Source organism: Tribolium madens, unplaced genomic scaffold (assembly GCF_015345945.1).
Source record: "Tribolium madens isolate multiple individuals breed KSU strain unplaced genomic scaffold, Tmad_KSU_1.1 Scaffold_19;HRSCAF=116;Tcas5.2_LG9, whole genome shotgun sequence".
In the NCBI taxonomy this organism is placed as follows: Eukaryota; Metazoa; Arthropoda; class Insecta; order Coleoptera; family Tenebrionidae; genus Tribolium; species Tribolium madens.
Genome location: NW_025400983.1, coordinates 9,402,154 through 9,419,036, shown reverse-complemented (window position 1 = coordinate 9,419,036; position 16,883 = coordinate 9,402,154). Strand labels below are relative to the sequence as shown.

Genomic DNA, 16,883 nt, shown 5'->3' with positions numbered 1-16,883 from the left:
TTATAAATTGTTTGTCAAAGCACTGTCACAGCAACATAAGATAACTTGGATTGCAAATGCAAATCGTAATTAAAGTTAGATCAAGACGTAAATGAAATTTGTTTTTGGGGTTGCATCGCCAGAACGTCAGGCTCATTATCTTATCTGAATCACCCTGTATATTGAACTAGTTTTTTTTTTGTTTTTGTTTGTATTTTGTCATTTAATGTACATGTGTTGTTATTATTTTTTATTTCTGTAAGTTAAACTTTTTTGCTTTTTTATATTTGAGACCAAAATTTTGATCAGTTCTATTCTTTTGATTCCAATTTGTGGTAAGAAAAATGTGGTTTATGTATTGACTCTGATAATTAATAACGTCATTGTAAACAATTAGAACTAACTGCTATGTAATGTAGTTTAATATGTTGACCTGAAAAATAAATAAATTTTGTTCCTTCCTTGCGTCGTGCATTCCGATCAGCCATCACTATTTCAGCAACTTATTGATGGTGGCAGACCTCTACTGTATTCATGAAGAGAATCCAAATAGTAAATTCGTATCATCTAACTTCGGCTGAAGTCATCTTGTGTTCATAAAAACTGATTCGGTCGCCTTCGCATGTCGTTAATCAATTATTAATCCAAAGTTTATGTTTCACTCTCATCATCTCATGCATGCAAGTTTTGCATACATTTAAGACTCCCATCCCAGAGTGAGCTTCAGCTATGAGACATTCCTATCACGAAGAGCGTCATAACAAGTTCAGACTGAAGCTATTACTCGGTCGCCGTCAAGTTTCGGGTCTCTGGATTGCGATGTTGCAAGTCGCGGACGTACGATTGACATTTTATGCAAATACCTTATCGTCTCCTCTCAACTTCCACGAAGAACAGCACAAAACTCGATCACATTCATCTTGTCGAAGGTGTGTCGATGATCTCACCGTACAAACCTTTTAATCAAATTGTGATGTGGCAGTGACGAGCCTCTCTAGAGGCAGTTATGTTGAGGCTGTCGTCCGAATAACTGCTTCCCCATCGATCCGACACCACCTCAACTAACCCTTCAGCGCCGCCAACGTTTCGTTCGCACTTAATTATTATTTATAATACTAGTTCTCGCTTTGCAACTAGACTCGTTACGGAACTCACTTCTGAATTTTATTTGCATGTCTTTAGATCCTTCCTGGGGTTATCCATCACATTATTTATTATATTAGGCGAGCATTCATAGCTTGACGTACCAGATCTAAACCAGACATAGTTGTCTCAGCAATTACCAAGAACTACTGCATGCAGTCACGCCATTTCTACAGATTTATCTCTAACATATCCTAACATACTTTTTGCTTTTTTTGCAGAAATGATTGGAGATTACGACGATGACACACATTTTTGCTTAAAATGTCACTCCACCATAATAGGACTCGACAATTACGTCAACCATCGCAAAACAGGATGTCCCAAACACGTCGTAGACTTACCAAAATCACCATTGCCGAGCCAAATTCTACCACCTGATGATTCATTTAACTTAAAAGCTGATGATTTTTTTTCATCTCTAGAACTACAAAGTAGTACCAAAAAACTAACACCTTCAAGTACCGGCAAAAATTTTAGTGGTATTTTAACCCGAAGTAAAACAACAGCCGTAATTCAAGCATCAACTTCACAAAAAGAAACTCAAGAAATTCCTCAATCTAAATCTGGAAAAAATGTTTGGATTGGAGGACATCAACTCAAACTTGGTTATGGGGACAACCAATCAAAATTAATCAAAGCTGTTGATAATCTAGAAAGACGTAAAGAAGATCCTTTGAAAATAAGTGTTTACGAAGATAGTGATGTTGAATCTGAAGATTATGACTATGATGTTGAAGAATCTTCAGACGAAGATAATCATGATGCTCCTCCTAGAAACCACACAGGAGGTAAATGGAAACCATCATCACCAATTCAATGGCAGAGACCTCAAGATTGGAGTGTCCCACCTCCTAGTTACACAGGGGGCAAGTGGAAGCCTCTACTAAAACGAAATTCGCCACCTCCTTCACACACTAAAGGCAAATGGAAACCTTCATACCCTCTCTCACCAAAAGAAACTTATGATTTTCCTCCCCCAAGTTTTACAGGGAGTAAATGGAGTCAGTCTAAAGCCAGACAAGATTTTAATACTCCTCCTTCAACTCATACAAAGGGGAAATGGAAACCTGACGACGAACCGAAAATGGACACTCTTAAGACTAAAATAAAAACCAAAAAAGAGACTGAAATTCTTCCACCCACTTACACTAGTGGAAAATGGAAACCGTCAACAATTACAGGACCTTCTCCCAGCTACACCAAAGGCAAATGGATACCACTTGACGAAACTAAAAAAAGTTTGACTAAAATAACCGATGATTCGCCTTTTCGCAAGTCAAGTGGCACCGTGCAGTATTGGTGCCGGCCTTGCAATCGCAGATTGGCGTCGAAAATTGTATACGAAAGGCACTTAAAATCGGAACTACATTTCAAAAGAACTCTTCACGATAAAGATTTTGATGACAATTTAGGACTGATTGAGAAACGCGTTAAGAAGAAAATTAGCCATGAGTCAAATGCTGAGACTATTTGTCTCAAAAAACGCAAGCGCAAGAAAATTTTTATCAAATGTGAAGTTTGCAACTCCAAGGTTAACAAACTCCTAATGGGGAAACACTTGATTTCGCATTACCATTGCCGAAGAGGGGATATTAAAACCCCAGTAGCTCAAGCAATGATTCTTGATAACATTTCCGAGATTATCCTCCAAAGTCCCTATCAGTGTGGCATTTGCAAATTTTATTTCAATCACCATAAAGATTTCTTGGAGCATTGGCTTTCAGACTATCATTGGGTTAGGGCTAATTCTGGTAGTGGCTATTTTTGGTGTTCTTTTTGTAAATTTAAAGATGCAAATAGTGCAACCATGTATGCTCATCTCATTTCAGAAGAACACGAAGTTGTGGTGTCAGTCATAAATAGGTCTGTTCCCATAATTGTGAAGAAGATAAATCCGGTGAAATGTGAAGAATGCAATGAAGAATTTTTACTAAACATTGCCTTGATGAAACACTGCCAAATTGAGGGGCATACTTCGCAAAGATTGACCTGCGTTATAAACAATTTTATTTGCGTAAAGTGTCAACAAGTGTTTAGGTCGAATATTTTGTTGAAAAGGCACAAACGAATTGTACACGGCGACAATATTTTTGTTTGTACTGTTTGCAATAAAAATTTTACAAAAAAAGAAGATGCAAAAGTGCATAGGAATACGAGTGAACATAGATATAAAGTTTTAAGTAGAAAAAAAGGGCAGCAACGGAAATGTGACTACTGTAACGAAATTTTTGCGAGTTTAAGCGATTATAAACAACATCTCAATGACAAACATAAAGAGTTTAGCCCCCGATGTAGCCTCTGTGGTGCCACTTTTACTTTGCCTCAGGAACTTACAGTTCATTTACGAACCAAATCATGCTCTTATAAAGAAAATTTTGACAGTGCAAATTCTTGTGATAAATGCACTTATTCTTCAAGTTCTACATCGGAGCTTCTTTTTCATAAGGTTCTTCATAGTGAACCAGCAATGGTAATGCCATCAAACCCAAAAAAGAAGCCTATGGCTCAGTATAAGTGTCCACTTTGTGACAAATTGTTCGTAAAAGCTTCTCTACAACCACACTTAAGACTACATACGAAAGAAAGACCTTTTATATGCTCAATATGTTCCAAAGGTTTTGTTAGGAAGAATAATTGGATGTTGCATGTGAGAAATCATGAGAGGAAGGGCAAAAAGAAGTTGCAGGAGGAGAAGAAACGGGAAATGTCTGGCGATCGGCCTTTTCTGTGCTCGACCTGTGGAGCCAGCTTCAAAAAAAAGTAAGTGCATATTGTGGTTTGTTCACACGACAGTGAATTAATAAGTTATTTTTGCTATGGCTTCAAACTCGGCTTCGCCTTGAACGCTTGTAGCCATGACTTTACGCTGTTGATTGATAAATACCGACAAGCGTGCATATATGTATAATATTTCAGTGTGAGGGAGGGAAAGCTGTTGAGCATCCCTTGTGCTAATGGATAAACAATATGACTGGAAACTGAAACTTTTGCGAGTGTATAAATCTCGGCTTTTCTCCCGAGTGCGACCACCCCATCTGCTAGTAAATAACTTAAGTACACATTAGACCGTAGCTCCCTCTATATATCAAAGGACGAGTCCGGCGGCGCGCAACTTAAACACAACTCGGGGAATTATGAGATAATACGTTAGGCAAATGTCTACTTAGGGCACCCGTCGGAGACGTGGGGATGCTTCCTGAAGGGCTGACGCTCTCGTTCTGGTCGACATCGATGGTAAGGTAGACGTAGGGGCTGTTTTATGGGAAGGCGTTTATAAACGGTCGGCTGCAAATCATGGCTATGTCACGGCGTGTCCTCGTGGTCGCTAATGCGTGCGAAATGGCCCTGCACAGGTGCCGACCTGACAACGGCTTTGCTTTTCTGAGGCCGATGTGGTAACACGAACGCCACTGACTATAAACAATTATACGACAATTGCCGCTTTTGGAAGCACGGCGCTCGATTTTTTTTCATTAACTCTGTTCATACTATTGTCCTGCTCAGTTGGAAAAATGGTTTTCGTCACAATTAGCGATTTTTTTCAAAAAGAATCAACCAAAAAATATGACTAACAATACAATATTGTCTCACTGGTGGTGCAAATAGAATTTTTCGAAAAGCAATTGAAGAAAAAAGAAAGTGCAATAATAGTTGTCCAAAGGCCACTAAGAGCATTTAGTTGACGTCGGGAGCTTAGAGCAAGATCTAGAACTAGCGGGAAATATATTTTAATTACGGTCGAGCGGCAGCGGCAATGTGGTAGTGTCTTGCAGAAAACCATCATTACCTAGAGCGACTGTAGTAACAAGATTTTACAACCCTTCCGGTAGTCGTGTTGGAATATAAGAGAGCCAATTAAAGAAAAAGCAATGTCTTCATACACATTATTAGCACATAATTTTTGAGCTGCAATCTAATTAAGGCTTTCGCGTTGTCGGTGAGGGTGGTGAGCGGAGTTTGCCACCACCGCCGCCGCCACCAGCAGCATCCCAGTATCTCGTGCGCCCCGAGGCAATGCAGTCACAACACCCATAAACATCCCCAACCCTTCACCTATATTTCACGCACACCACAATTCTCTAATTACAGCACGTTTAGTACGAAATATGAGACATAAATAACTGGCACAAATGCTCACTGTCCGATTTATGCCGCTATTGTGTCGGTGGAGGAAGCGGCGTCGTCGTCGTGAATTTTTATCTAGGAAGACAATTCGGTTTCGAAATTTATTTTTATTAAAAATTTCTCAAGAAGCGAAACAAACAGAATAATATTTTGCTGCTCATTCATTAAATTAGTGAAAAAACTAAAGTTCCAAAGTTTAACGATTGTTTCCCAGACACAAGTGGCAAACTCCACGCCATCCCCATAAAAGTCGGTCCTCTAGCTTCGTCACGACTTTTATGCGTTTTACGTCCAAATTAAAACGAAAGTAAGATTAAAATTTAACTAGAAACTTTATTTATTAGATAATATATTCCTGAGGTCCAATAAAAATGATGTGAGCCCAGTTTATTAATAAACTACTTATGCATAATGAGAACTGTGAGAGAGCGGTAAACATTGTCTTATATAGGCATGAGTCACGGTAATAGCTTCTCTCCCCGAGTATCAAAATAATTACCAATAAATTACCGTCGATTTACAGACACATCTTTTTTGAGGCGTCTTAATCCAATCAAATTAAATGCAGAATTTATGATTATACGACGAAAATTTTAAAGCTCATGTTGGCAACAGAATGCGCACCACTATCATCATGCGAAATATGGATGCGATAATATGCGATCAGGCCGATCCTTACTTACGAATATAATTAACGTAAACGGCCGTTTATACCAATTAGCCATATTTTTAACGGTGGCACCAAGTCGACTGGAAAATTTGTTTCGTTTGCGTTTGTTTCCAACAATAATTGGGGGCGCAACTGCCCCGCTTTCATTTTTTTTTTCTTAAATTTAATTAATTGAAACAGGACAATCATTAACCCAAATGTAATTTGCTAAATTTGTCTTAATTGATATTATTTTACGACTAAAAACTCTAATTCAATTCAGACCAGTTACATTTATAATCTTACACTTAATATATACACATAATCTATGAATGTAAAGAAAATTGAAGCAGAGTTTGTAAATTACCAAATTACCACATAAAAATAACACAAATAAAAACAGTTTCTTTTTAATTTTAAAAAAGAAACTGGCTTTCTTTTCTTTTACAATGCTAATATCGTGTGGTCAAATAAATATGGGGTCGAAATCGACTCTGAGAAACAAAATTCGAGTCTTTTCTTGATTCAAAAGACCGATACTGTTATCAACTTATCACTATTGTCAAACTCAAAGTTAATATTTGAAATACCAAATGACTTTATCCAAGGGCAGAAGTAGCACAAACTGTGGCTTATCCTCAAATAATCAAAAAATAAAAAAATATATAAAATCATAATTTTAATGTGTAAATCTAATTATCTACAATACAATTGAGCAAAGACTCGATTTTTTTTTTAGAGTCGATGTCCACTCCAAATTTATGTGATCGTACGATATACAGATTTATCAACAAGAAATTATTTAGGATTTAGGCATATTCGTCCATGGGCGCCCACAGGGGGGGAGCCAGTGGGGGCGTTGCTCCCCCTGGGACGATAGTGGTTGCAATATTTGATATATAAAAAAGATTTTTTTGATTTTTTACAAACACGTTCCAACTTAAATTTTCATGAACGAAATAAGAAACTAATATTTACATTTTTATTACGAACTGAGTGATATGAAAATAGACAAATGAAACTGTTATTATTAATTTCGACTCTTTTTTTTTGCCCCCCCTGGCCATAATTTCTGCGGGCGCCCATGTATTCGTCACTAGGTTGAGATAAATTTGATTAAGTTGGAGACTATGTGGTTTCTGGTGATGAACAAAAGATATCGTATCTATGTCTATATTATTTTTCTTTCCACTGAGACAGAATAATGACGTTTTAAAATTACAAATTTGCTCGTTTCAGTATAACACACCGTATAACACATTTTTACACACGTTTAATTATAATAATTATTAATGAAATAATATCTCAAGACAAGATTTAGTTAAAAAAAAATGTTGAGGCTAAATGCAAAAGCATTTTTATTACTTTTCCCTCGCAGATGGTTTATAAATTATAACTGCGGTTAGCTAGGAGGACCCAAATAATGAGAGTCGGTTTATGGACACGACATTTTCTACTTTTCTGAATGTACTTCATTAAATTCTAGGTACATGCAACATAAAAAACGAAATTTCTTAAAAATTTGAATTCTAGGTGGTAAGTCCTTGTTGATATTAGATAATTATTTATTTAATGAATATTTCTACTTTAGTAATCTTTATACTAGACAATGGTGTTAGAAATGGGAATTAACATAAAATTGAAGTTGCTTTTAACTTTAATTTAAAGTATAGTTATTCTCAAATTGAATTTTTGCTTTTAAAACTGATTGCAGAGTTTTTTTATTTTTTGACAACAATAATTTGAGAAGCTTTAGGTACGTTTTCCAAATTTTGAAATAAAAAGAAAACGGCAAAATAAAAACTTATTATTTTCTTTATTTAATCCTCCCAGTTTTCAATGTGCAGAATTACAGATTGTTCTCCTCACAATGATAGTTACCTGTTCTGTTCGCATCGCGTGTTTGGGTCGCAAGACATACGTTGCCGTCATTAGAGGCCGTTATTAACGCCAAGATATTGATAAGTTTGTGAAGTTTTTTCCAGTCTCTATAAATTACGTTTATTTCTTTAGTTTGACAACCAGTTAATCATTCTGTTTATGCGAGTGACTCGGGCTGCTCCGCTCCGGGATTCTGTAAATCATCTCTGATGCGATCTCAGCCGGAACTTGGCTCATAATTAATCGACGGAGTTTAATTGAGATTTTTCTTCGATCGTTTATTCGATAGCATAATTTATTGGTGTTTTTGTAAAGTTGCTCTATGTATTTGCAATCATATCAAGCCGTCGCTGATTTAAAGAAATGGGAGGCAGCGGCCCCTTATTACCACCTGCAACACCGAAATGCACCTTGCAGGAAATTTCGTGTCACTCGCCTGTAATTCACCCTGATTTTTATTTTTATGTATTGTATTTTTATGTTTGTCGAAAATAATAAAAAATTATTTTCGTACTATAATTAACCCGGCCATAATGGCTAAAATACGAGGCATCCGACTAGCAACGTTAACTGAGATATACTCATAATGAGAAAGAAATATAATAAGAGATATAAATACCTTTTAGATACTGTTTCATTTACAATAAATTTGTAGTGTGGTTATTACAGCAGGTAAGCGGTGAACGAAGCGCGTTGTGTAGCTTTGCAGATAAATAGTCGCGAGTTAAAAAGCCGGCATCCCTATCGTTTCGTCTCTTTTCACGTCTTATAAATTACCATGTGGGCGTCTCACTCGGATTAGACGACCTCAGAGCCGTCGTGCACTTGCTAACACAAATGACTTCTATAAAACATAACGTTTCATAAGCGTATTCAGACACAAACCGGGCCTGGAATGAGAGGCCGACGTCGCTGGATGAGAATATCGGCTCCTGGAAGCTGCACGATGCTGTCCTCGATAACATTTGTTTTAATAACTTCGAAATAATTTCGAGTGCAAAACAAAGTAGAGTCTTCATGACTTTTGGCTTACACATCAGCACTTCATACCACGGAGCGAGACTTTACTACACGAACTTTACAAATTTAACTTTGCTTTTGCAAAAAATTCATTGTCTGAAATTTTTTAGGAAGTGGTAATGACTCCTTTTCACAAAATTGTATTTTTGAAGATAACATTTTTCAATACCATAATGCACCACTTTATGGAAGCCAAAAAGTTGTCAAGAGCAGTCTTCATCTTATTTATATCTCTTTTTCTTTTAAATTCTTAAGTAAAAAAAATACTTGGTACTAAATTAACACTACCTAAAGGAGTAAAGGCTAAAGGACGTATAAGTCAACTTAGTGAAGCCACAGCTCTTGATAATGTTTTCAACTTTTTGCTTTTATAAATCTTGTGATTCTTGTCCAACAACACACTTTTGATGGTTGTCGAAAGTTTAGACGCTTTTCTTCCGAAAGCATTTTTTAATTACAATTTTTTTACGTCAAAAAATGCTTGTGATCAGCTTTTTCTTTAATGAAGAAGTTTTGGCCCTACTAGCAGGGAAGAACCGGTATTTTAGACTTAGTGTCTTGAGAATACACAGCCTCCAGCCGTTTATGATAAATTAAAAAAAAATCTGGTGTGAACATCACACGACTTTCCTTATATGATTATTTTTTTCATTTTTCCACAAAGTCTTATGTGCTAATTGCTAAATTGTAACTGACAACTGACATGAAACTTTGCGTCTGAGCTCACAATAGATTCAAGTACTTATGAAAAAAAATGTTATCGTTCGTATTTAGATGTCTTTTGAATTGCTCTCGTACATTGACTGTATTTTATTAATATTATTAGTAATAATTTGTTGGTTTGTAGTAATTTACGTGAAACAAATTATGTTTTCGTAGAACATCTTTGCTGATATCAAGTGACAATGACGAATTCTGTGCAAATTCTTTCTCGTTTTCAAATTAAGAAATGCGTCAACAGAGTGGGTTTTAAAACAGTTATCCGGTATCGGATATCCCCTTCGCGTAGATAATTCGTCGTCGTTATCAATCGATTTGCATCGGAGGTGTCGGTGACGTGTGTTGAAGACGAAAGGGGCGGTAAGTGCGGGGGGACCATTAGCGCTCGGTCCATCCATGCATCACGGGGTGACGCCGCAAAAAGGAGACTTCAAATTTACGGCCGCCAGAGGCTTAAAAGTATGCAATAAATCCCGGGTCCCGGCTTAAAAATCCGACCAGCGCGAGATTGGCATGATTCGATATAGCGGCGGTACTGAGGGTCCCTTCCACCTTCAACCATTCACTTCTTTTCTTTTACTCATGCACCGCCACCGTGACGTGATAAATAGTAATTACTCGGGGGACGCCTCCGCGACCTGGACCTCACCCACACGAAACACCAGGAAGCGATAACGCGTACAGTCATTAACTGACCGAAGCTTATTGTTTCACACATTCTTTCACACCTGTGATTTGGCAAGGATAAAGCTGCTTGAGGAAAGTGAAAAGCGGAAAACGAGATCTTGATACGAGAGCGGTGGCCGGTTTCGGTAATTGCACGTCTGGATAGGTGTGGGTTTACATGGGTTTCGCAAATTGGCAAAAATCACCTTGACTCTTAATTAATTAAACCCATTACCAAATATCAGCTTCTCTAATTATTAGTAGACACCTCATTTAAACAATAATATATTTTTTTTTAACAGAAACTAATTACCTACCTGATATGTACTTTTTATTTTATTTTGCTCACACATTTACAGCATTTCGAAACAGATAAGAGATGACACAAATTTTGTTTCGATCTCACTTCGAGATCAATAAATAATACCTACATCGTAAAAAATAATTTTATGTTGTACTAAATTAACATCTATCAACAATAAATTTATCATATTACGGCATAAAACTCTGGCATTTATCTAGTTTTGAACGATTAAGAAGCTCCTTCTGGTTGTTGAGGAACACTGCCTTAGTCATGGGAATAAATGTCTTTTTATTTTTATACTTTAATTGTCAAAAAAATTCTCATTGTTAATGACATTTAGTAACATATTTAATATAGTGTGTCGACCTTGTGTGCGAATGTGTTAACTAAAATTTTAATTATGGCTTATAAATTTGTTGATTGAAACTTTCCGCAGACAAAAAAGTTCAAAACTGTTCAAGTTTGCTGACAACTTTGACGATATATTTTGATTTATTTACTTATTTTGATTACGACTGATAAAACTGGTTTGTAGATTAGTTCGACTTTTTAATCGAATTTTTAAATTGGAGATTGTGACGATATGTGGGGCCTCTGATGTAAATGTGCAACCTTGTGTTGCATTTTAATTTTTATTCTTAAAATACTTGGAGATATTATTAATCCGGTCGTTACCGGAAGACGATTTTTCATATAATTGGTCGCTTGTATCTTGAATGATTAAAATTAATTAAACTCGAATCAAATTATGAGACGTTTAGGTTGTTGAAAAAGGCCGCCGAGTTGTTTATTTTATGATCGAGTCCATCGATGCGGCGATTAGTTAATCAGCCACAAGACAATAAATAACATTAATGCTACGCCTACAAGTTTTTGATGCTTTTCGAAATTAAAGAAAAATCGAAGGAGTGTCTCGGTTTTGTTGCACAGTCCATAAGATCTGGGATCGATCTAAACCGGATAGCGGGGTCATTTGGAAGTTTGACGTGCATGAAGTTTCTTGGACGAATGCTCTCCTATGACATTTCCACTAATAGTTTCCTTCGACGTAACGATACAGCGAAACTTTGGCCATTCATTGTGAGTGCAATTATCATATATCTGGTCGGTATGACACCCGAAATGGTCTGATCATGCAAAGCAGTCAGCGCCGTCATCATCCGTCGGTTTAGCAAATCACCACCGCCGAAGTCTGTTCCGTATTTTTAGCGAATAAATCTTTTTCGGGATTTATGGACGGATGGAACGCTTCCTGAAATTGTTTTTGCATTTCAGACTCGAACACGAATATTGTTAATGGCCAGACATTAAGGGCACGCACGAGACGGAGCGCCGTTGCTTATTGATAATTACTGGGCGAGTTTATGATATGTACGGTGATTTATTGCTAAAAGGGAAATTGGGAAAATTATATTTCACGCAAAAATTAAATCCAAGCACAAGATCTAACGCTGATGGAAAATGAAAGTAAATCTTAATGATATTCTGAAATAGTAAGTAAGACTTTACTATTAAAAGTACATACCTATAATAAAAAATATACAAGATTCAACTATTTTTTTTTAAAGGTAAAGAAGTAAAAGGCAATAATTTTGAAAACAGAAACTTGTCACTTAAACTTTTTAACTGAAAGGTTTTTTTTTATTTAATTAATATTTCAAAAGTAATAACTAATCATCGCTCAATTGGTATTTCTTTTGTTCAAAGAAAATAAATTTGTGAGATTAATGATAATACTACTCGTAGTAGGTAGTTTTAAATTTTTTCTTGTTTCTTTTTCTCTTAGAAATGATATAAATATTTTTTTTAACTTGTCTTTACAAAACCAGTGAAAATAACTGATAAAGAATACTGCTCCTAAAATTCACTATTTTTGATTTCCAAAGAAAGAAATTTGAGAGATAACTTCTTTGCTTTGAAGTTTTGGGAAAGAATGGCTTATTATTATTTTAGATAAAATTTGCTTTTGGCAAAACTTAAAAAAATCTAAATCTAAAAGCTAAATTAAACTGTCAAAAACACTGCTGTATGGGATACCAATTCCACTTTAGAAAAGACAAAGCAATTGCTTATTTCTAGTTTGTAAAAAATATTGAATGGAAAATTTCATTATTAATACTTGTAACATTGTAACAATATAAATCACTTAAAAAACTAAAACAATATATTCGATAGAGAAAAGTTTTAAATTGATAAAATAGACTATTAATTTTTTATATAAATTTTGTGATAAACAATTTTTTACATTTTCTGTTTCAGTAATTTTGGAATTCATATAAGTATTTTTTAGCATTTTGAGAAATACGGTTTCTGATAATAACAATAAAGATACTCGTAGACAACCTGTATAGTTAATATTTTAAATATGTAAAATTTTTTATTATTCTATTAATTTGTTATATTAACAAAATGCAACAACAAATGCAATGCATTTCTAATGCTTTTTTTGTTGTAATTTCTTATAGCTTCTACATCATATCACTTTCTGTAAATGTCGGAATTACAAGCATATTTTATCAAGTATCAGCATCATACATGTTTCTACTTGATACAACATCTAGTAAATCAAGGATTTCTTGTAAAGTGGGTGAATTTCCATAAAGATAAATTCCACTTGAGTGGGCCTGTGGTAGACTTTGTTGTCATTTCTTTCAACTAAAACATTGACTCGTATATTAATATCAATACATTCATATTCATTTATTACAGGACATTTGTATTAACACACAAGTAATTTTTATAATTTTTGTATTCTTCTAATCAGAAACACAGGATACTATGACCAGTGTTAGTCATTGTTACGCTATAATGGGTGTCAATATTGAGGTTACTGTCATAAAGCTATATTATGCGTTTCGATTATAAAGATATACGATACGTTGTCTTTGTGACTATTATTCTTTCGAGTTTATGGACGTGTTAACTTATAGTCGACAAGTAAAATAAAAGGTACCGACTGTAAAAATTGCACCTAACGGGAGATTTTTGCATTTCAGTCTTGCAATCTGAAAGAAATCTTTTCAGACCTTATTTAGTAAAATTTTTGTACTTGGGTAATATTGGAATGCTTAACCTATTGAACTGATTCATTAATTCCGAAATGTTTATTACGTGCCGCAGCCTCCTTTAATCCCTTTTTTCTTGCTACGAGTGGTATCACCTCAGTAAATACTATAGGTAGGTAAATTAGAAAAAAAATCAATCTTGTCTGGGGTGTATTTTATTACTGCTTTTAATAATTATTAATAAGAACCGCAGCAATAGCAATGAAGAGCAAGCAAGTAATAAAATGATGCATCTAATAGATGGGAGTCGCAACGTGGCAAATGGTATCTGTCTGTAATTTCCTCTCGGATTCATTCGTAATTTACGGCGGCTGATGGGCGTTCTACTCAAAAATCTGGACACGGGGCGGCATCTCTGCCGCGTATAAATCTGTCAAAGCGATATTGTATTGCTGTTATTTATGTAGAAATCAACTGTTCACTTCATTCTCATCAATCTAGCTTGCCATGACCGCCAGAACATCGATGTTTTGTCTCTGTCCCACTCTCTACACGCAACGTTTTATTACAAATCGAAACTCTATTAATTTCAAATAGGTAGATATTATACATAGATATCAGGGTGAAAGAGGGCTTTCATCTTGATCAATTTGATGGCGGTATTTATGAACGAGTTTCTTCTAATTGCAGAGAGACTTATAAAAATGAGCGTGAGCTTAGAAAAAATTATTATAAAATGGTAAACCATTCATACCACAAAGACAGTTAGAATTGAAGCTTTTTCCTCATTCTTCTTGCTTCACTACTTATTTACCCGTATTTTGTTTAGTGTCGTGTGTCTTGTGCTGAAGCTGCAAAATTTAAGTACTCGATTTGTTTCTGACATTCTTGTATGCCCAAATGTAAGGCTAAAGGCTGAATGAAGTTCTCTCTATCATTTTTTCTGTTATTAGTGCAGAAGTAATTAAAAATTAACGCATATACTTGTTTTATTTATTTATTTTCTGAGAAAGGAAATCCTTAGGTATACACAGTAAAAAATATAGTGTTAAAATAAAACACGACTCAACACTACCTAAAGTTGATATAGGTCCCACTAAATAGTGTTTATTTATAACATGATATAACATATGTTTGTGACTTTGTGAGCTCGTTGCTTACTTCCGTTTTTAACCGAATAAAATAATTCCAATAAGTTTTATTAGTTCCGAGTACCCACATGATTCCCAGAATCTGGAGTTCGGAAAACATGGGGGCAGCCTTTTATACATGATTTGATGAATTAAACAAAAAAGTTAGTACATACAATTCATGTACTTGCATTTGGATTTATTATGATATTGCTTAATGGTACTTTCATGACTAGCGTTAGAACTTACTATTTACTTCTAAAAGAAATATGTGTGATGATTAGATAAACATTCTACCATACTGCATGGCTTTTGCAAAGATAAAGTATTATAATATTATTAACAAAAAATGGTCAAGAGCCCGATCAAGCTCATATCTGTGTCAGGGCCCATCAGGAAAATTCCAGGTTTCGCTGGGTGCAATACGACACTGATCAAATCATAGCATTATTGCATATTACGTTTTTGAAAATGAACTCACTTTGCGATTTTATATAAATATGGACACAATAGATAATAAGAATTAGAGCTCATGATGATTACTTACCTCCAAAAACTTGAAACTCTTGTCGACACTTGCACTAATGAAATGATTAGCCACAGGTGCAGATGCAAACTGCGTTTGCTCGTAGCCCTCCAAAATCATTTTTTAGAGTTAAAAAGCACTGACAGAGCTGACGAAGAGTAATTTAAGACAAAAAATGTTGGCGCTTGATCGAAACAGCACTATTAATGCTGGTTAAGAGTTTAAAATTGTGAAACACTTTCAGTGCGAAATTACTTTAATTTTTAACTCTAAAAATTTAACACGGAACACTATACATTTAACCAGGTGAAATTTTTTACTGTGTAATAAAACCAATTCGAAAACTGTCGTTTTTTCAAAAGCTGTGATTTTTTGAATAGACTTCTGCAAATAAAAATATTGACAAAAAAGTAATACAGGGTGCGTCAGAACTCGCGCCCCAGAGAAAATTTTCAAGTAAGGTAAGATACTAGGAACACGGAAAAAATGTTTAAAAAATTGTATCTGTCAAAAAGTTTTGACATTAAATTTTTGACATTTACCATTTTTTATGTCTATTTAATGATACTGATGATCTTGTATATGTTTTTTTTACAATTATTTAGTAAAAGTACAAAAATTTTGCCAATGAAAGCCACAAATAATATTGAACAGAGTTACAATTTAGGACACAGCTTCCTTGTTTCCTCATTTAATAGGCTATAGCAAAAAAACTTGGAAAATGATTTTTCCAACAGAAATAAATAGAGTCAAAGTGCAAAATTTAAACCCTCATAACTTCTAAATTTTTATATATAAAATTTTTTGAACATTTTTTCCATGTTCCTGGTATCTTACCTTATATGGCATTTTTCTCTGGGGCGCGAGTTCTGGCGCAGCCTGTATATGTCAAAAAGTATAACAGATAAGTACCAACAACTAAGGCACGTTGTACTCAGTTTGAAAAGGCGAATTTAAAAGTGCAATATATTCGTAGGTGGTTAGGTTACCATTTAAAATTTCAAAGTTGGCGCCAATCTTTCAAGGTTTTGAAACTACAGCCATTTTAAAAATAATTTAACTAAATTAAGAATGGTCGATTTTGATCACATACAAAATTTTAAAGCCTTAGTACCTTAGCTATATTGAATGATAAAACGTTTCTAATGTAGGACCTACAAGAATCAGCCTGTATATGTAAAAACCTTTATCTTGTTTATTTTTATACAGTATGAATAAAAAGTATGGAACCAAACAACAAAACTTTTCGGACTTAAACTACGTACTTATTTTCTTTTTAATTAATTGATAAATGGTGAAGTACTAGAAAAATGTGACGTTTTATCAAAAATTAAAACGTACATATTATTTGTTACTTCAGGATATTTATTATTTAAAATTTAAATAGTAAATTGTTATTTTTAACATTGGACGATTGCGAATCAAATAAATATATAATAAATATAAATAGTATCTATACAAAGGAAGCTTTTATTTCAGCCTCACGTTTTTCACCAATGCTCAGCTGTAATGAAGCTCTTCTTTACTCGGTATGTAATATATATATATATATATATTACAATATTATATTATTATACAATATTATATTACAAAAAAAAATGCAATTTTTAAGATTCAATAGTATATTTTGTTACAATTTATTCTTTTCATCAAATAGTTGACCCACTTCTACTATTAAAAATTATTAAAAAAGTAAAAATAGATTATAAGAGAGGTACTCGTAAGTAACAAA

At 34.5% G+C, this 16,883-nt stretch overlaps 1 protein-coding gene across 1 annotated transcript in view; it reads left to right on the top strand.

Moving 5' to 3' along the window:
• The first annotated feature begins 1,319 nt into the window (after window positions 1-1,319).
• Window positions 1,320-16,883, top strand: part of LOC123014295 (zinc finger protein 197-like) — a 22,746-nt gene continuing 7,182 nt past the window's right edge. Inside the window, exon 1 of the mRNA XM_044413343.1 lies at window positions 1,320-3,885. Within this exon, the coding sequence (XP_044269278.1) occupies window positions 1,346-3,885 (2,540 nt within the window). The 5' untranslated portion in view covers window positions 1,320-1,345. The remainder of the gene's footprint in view (window positions 3,886-16,883) is intronic.